The sequence below is a fragment of the Alligator sinensis genome, unplaced genomic scaffold (genome assembly GCF_000455745.1).
Source record: "Alligator sinensis unplaced genomic scaffold, ASM45574v1 scaffold1195_1, whole genome shotgun sequence".
Classification (NCBI taxonomy): domain Eukaryota; kingdom Metazoa; phylum Chordata; order Crocodylia; family Alligatoridae; genus Alligator; species Alligator sinensis.
The window spans coordinates 1,341,388-1,345,309 of record NW_005842322.1 but is presented as its reverse complement, the minus strand read 5'-3'; the positions used below and the strand labels follow the sequence as shown (position 1 = coordinate 1,345,309).

Below are 3,922 nucleotides of genomic sequence, written 5' to 3'. Positions count from 1 at the left end.
ATGAGGTTGGGCAGAGCTGGGAGGAAGAGGGAGTCATGGCAACTTTTGTGCTATACATTTGCTCTGGGATTGCATTTCCCTCTGAAGAGCCGGGTGGAGGATTCTTGGATGTGATTGTTGTCACTGCCAGGCCCCAAAAATGGAAATGGAAACCTAAGTTCATAGCTGGTCACTTTGGCCTCCTGGCTTCATGGTTAAGGGGCTTGAGGCTTGTGGTAATGAACTGACAGCCAGGACAAGTGCGTTCCGTTCCTGATTTGGACATTAGCCTTGCTTCTTGATAGAAGTTACCTTACTCCCATGTGCCTATTTCACCATCTCCTCACATTTCTTCTCTGCCTTTTATCTTGCATTTATAGAGCAGGGCACAGTACTGTCTTTTACTAGATCAGGGGAGTCAGAACTACTAGAGTCTTGTCCTGGCTCTGCCCCTGACCTTATTCATGATCATGGGCAAATTATGTAATTACTCAGAACCTCAACTTCCCCAGCATTTCTGAAACACCTTGAGAATCCCAGGCAATAGCCTCTGTAGCAGTGCAGAGAGATAGTAATGATGATTCCCTGCAAGGAACAATCAAATTTAGCTTTTTTTAGGGAAATGGTTACACCAGCCTAAATTGTGAGATGAATACTAAATATTAATTACTATGACTAGTCACAAGGTACATAATCAGTATGATTCTCTTCAATATCAAACACCTTAATTGAAAAAAGAACACCTACTGGGTGCAGTTGAACCCAGTACTCAGCTGGGGAAATTGAGGCCCAGAGAAGGGAATGTCTATGCAAAGGGGTCAGGATGGGCTGTGGGAAGAGAATCCCTGAGTTCCTAGCTCCCAGTCTCAGGCTCTGTCTCCTAAAGGAGGCAGTCTCTTTCATACTCTACTTCCGGTCCCTCCCTCCTTCTGGGGAGGGACAGTTACTGGCTGGTCAGGAAGCTTTTGCCTGGAGGAAACCCCCAGCCAACTGAGATTTCCTCCTGTTGGTGAAGCTTTGAGGGTGGGATCTTGGCTGATAGCTGGCACCCAGTGAAGAAGACTCATGGTTATAAAGCTCTACCTCAGGGGATGTGTTCTGTGCAGTTGCTAGCAGCTGTTTGTCTCTCTTGCCAGGTACCAGAGGAGCAGGACTGACCCCCTTTACAGAAAAGCCCAGATCTCTTTCACAGAAGCCCTGAGCCTGTGGCAGATCAACTTGTATGAACTTTACCTGCGACTGAAGGGATCCCAGCTGGGCAACTGGGTCATCGCTCTTCTGAGCTGGATGCACCGTTCTCTGTACTGACATGAACTTTGGGGAGGAGCCAGGATGATTATCCCCCCATCTCTGTCCTTCACAGCACACCTGCCTTCCTGACCATGTCTGTCTGTAACTCCCAGGAGCTATTTCCTTGTAACCGGTTGTGCCATCTTTTCCTGTCACAGCATCAGCTTCTCTCCAGCAGTAAGAGAGGTGGGAGCATGGAGGGGCTGGGGGCCAGCACTGCAGTGTTCTGTCTGACGTGGGAAGCAGTGGTATGATCCAGTGGGAAAGGCAGGAAGCCTGGGAGTGAGTCCCCAGGTCTGGGCAGAGCCCTTATACAGAAGTCCTATGGGTCCAAATCGGAAATTAGACCCTCTCTCAAGGTCTTTTTAATAGCCAGCCTAGAGAGTTTAAGATTTACATCCCTGCCATTGAATTCTCCAGGACACTTCACAGAGCTCCAGAAGGAGGAAATCATTCCTTTTAAAATGCTGTGGAGTTTGAGAGTTGCTACAGAATCCAATCGATCTCATTGCTGTGAAACCAGACAGGTGTTTTCTCTAAGAGGAAAAAGATCACATTGTTAGAGCTGGGGCCTGAAGCTCAGGACTCTTGAGTTTTTTTGTTTTTTTTTCCCAGCTTTAGGAGAGGAAATGGCCTGAATTGCGAAAGCAAGAGTCTAGGAACCAAAAAATCAGATGTCTGTTCCTGTGGAGTCTGTCAAGTTTCTTAACTGCTCCTTACCTCAGTTTCCTGGAAAATGGGGGTAATGATACTTGTCCCTCCCTGAATACCCCAAGGGGAATGTGCTGGGGGATCCCAACCCTTAGCTCACAACTCATTGCTGATGGTGTATGCGTATTGTACTGTACTGTTGCACAGGAAAATAAATCAGGATGTTACATGAGAGAGACTTCATGGGAGAAGTGCTTTGTGGCCCACCCCATTTGCCCCTCCCCCTTTGAACCACAACATCGTTTTTAGTTCTTTGCTTCCATGAGTAGGATGGCATTCTGGGCTGTTAATCCCTTACAAGCTGAATGAAATGCCATGCCTGGACCTGTTCCATTTCATACGTGGCCTTCCCTGTCTAGCAGACTTGATCCACCCCAAGGTCAGCTGCTGGTGAGTCAGATGTGCTCCCGTGGGGATGATGGAGCCTGTGCCATGCTGCCTGGGTGACTCATGTCTTCTGCCCCACACATCCATGCAGAGCCTACTCCTTTCTTTAGCATGGGAGCAGGCTGCAGTGCATCTCTGAGCTTTGAGATGCCCCCTCACTGCTGTGCAGGGAGCATCTTGCCTCAGCCCTGCTCATGACATTTTGCTGTTCCTGCCTCAGACAAAAACTGCCACTAGTTTGGTGGTGCAAGTGACAGGCCTGGTCATTCTGAGTCTGCAGCTACAAGAAAAGCATTGGAAAGCCTTGGCCAGAGGCCTCACTTCTGCCAAGCCTAGTCAGACTCTCTTTTTGCCTTGCTGTTCCCTCTGGAGCTGCTTGCAAGTAGCAGGGAGGGATGGGGGCTCTGGGTGGCCAGACATGTGGGGTGCCCACCGGGCTGTCAGTGATGGCATGTGGCATCAAGCAGTGGGTGCAACCTTCCAGATCCCTTTGGTCTTTCTTCTAGATGATCTCTGCCAGGTGGCTTCTTTACTGGGCACAAAGGAGCTGTTTGAGATGGGAACCTGCTTCACTGTCAGCAGAACTGGTGGAGCAAGGATTGCTACCAGCTGTGGGAGAGTGCAGTGTGTGAAAGCATGCATCTCCTGCACCTGTGTGAAACCTGTCAATGAGTGTCACCAGACATGTTAATCTAACACTGTGTATATGTGTGTGTGAGAGGGAGGGAGGGAGAAAGAGAGTGTGTATGTGCATATGTGTGCATGAAAGTGTCAGTGATGGTTAAAGAATCCCCTTGTCAGTGTCTGTGTGCATTTGGGAGCATCTGCCTCCTTAGTGTGAAAAGGTGTGTTAGCGGCAGTGTCTGGCAGGATTGTTGGAAATGGGGGATAGATACATGTGTTTCAGGATGTGGCTGTCTTAGGGAGCATGTCTCTTACCTGCAGTATACCTCAATCCAGGCCATGCACCCAGACCACTCACTGGTCAATTCTCACTGGCTTGTTAGCTGATAACCAAACTGCTGGAAGAGAGATCTGCTTAAGCTGTCTGCCTCTTTCTTACAGGGAAGGGAAGAGCTGGAGGAAGGAGCTGAGCTCTCTTTGTAATGGTAAGAGAATGGGATAGGGGAGAAAAGCCTGGCCAAGCCTTGTCCTGGAACTGTAGCTCAAATCAGACATCCACAGCCTGAACTTTCATTTGAATCTTGAAACCTGACTCGCAGGGATTTTAGCAAGGGGTCAGGGCAGCTCTTGGGACCAACCCTGTAGCCCTTAGATGGTAATCCTTGCTCACAAGAACAGTCTCTCTGATGTCTCTGCCACTGAGTAGGTGTTTGAAGCTTACACAATACTAATTAAGGGGATGGAGAAACAGTTGTGGGCCTATACCCTATTCCCAAACAAGGCTTCCTTGTGGGAAACTGAAGAGTGGAGAAACTGAAGTCAGGGCTGTCCAGGGACACCTATGACTGAGGGCCACTCACTGAGTGGTCCCATGGTCTAAGTGTCCTTGCAGACTCCTCTGTGTTGACCTACTGGAGCATTCTAGAGAGAC

The 3,922-nt window shown here is 49.0% G+C and overlaps 1 protein-coding gene across 8 annotated transcripts in view; it reads left to right on the top strand.

Moving 5' to 3' along the window:
• Positions 1-2,152, top strand: part of ADCK1 (aarF domain containing kinase 1) — a 125,109-nt gene extending 122,957 nt beyond the window's left edge. For 7 of the 8 annotated variants that reach the window (XM_025209975.1, XM_025209971.1, XM_025209974.1 and 4 more), the window contains one exon: positions 1,116-2,152. In XM_025209975.1, coding sequence (XP_025065760.1) covers positions 1,116-1,287 — 172 coding nt within the window. In that variant the 3' untranslated portion in view covers positions 1,288-2,152. The remainder of the gene's footprint in view (positions 1-1,115) is intronic. The other variant, XR_003095215.1, reaches the window with a different exon arrangement.
• Positions 2,153-3,922: the final 1,770 nt, after the last annotated feature.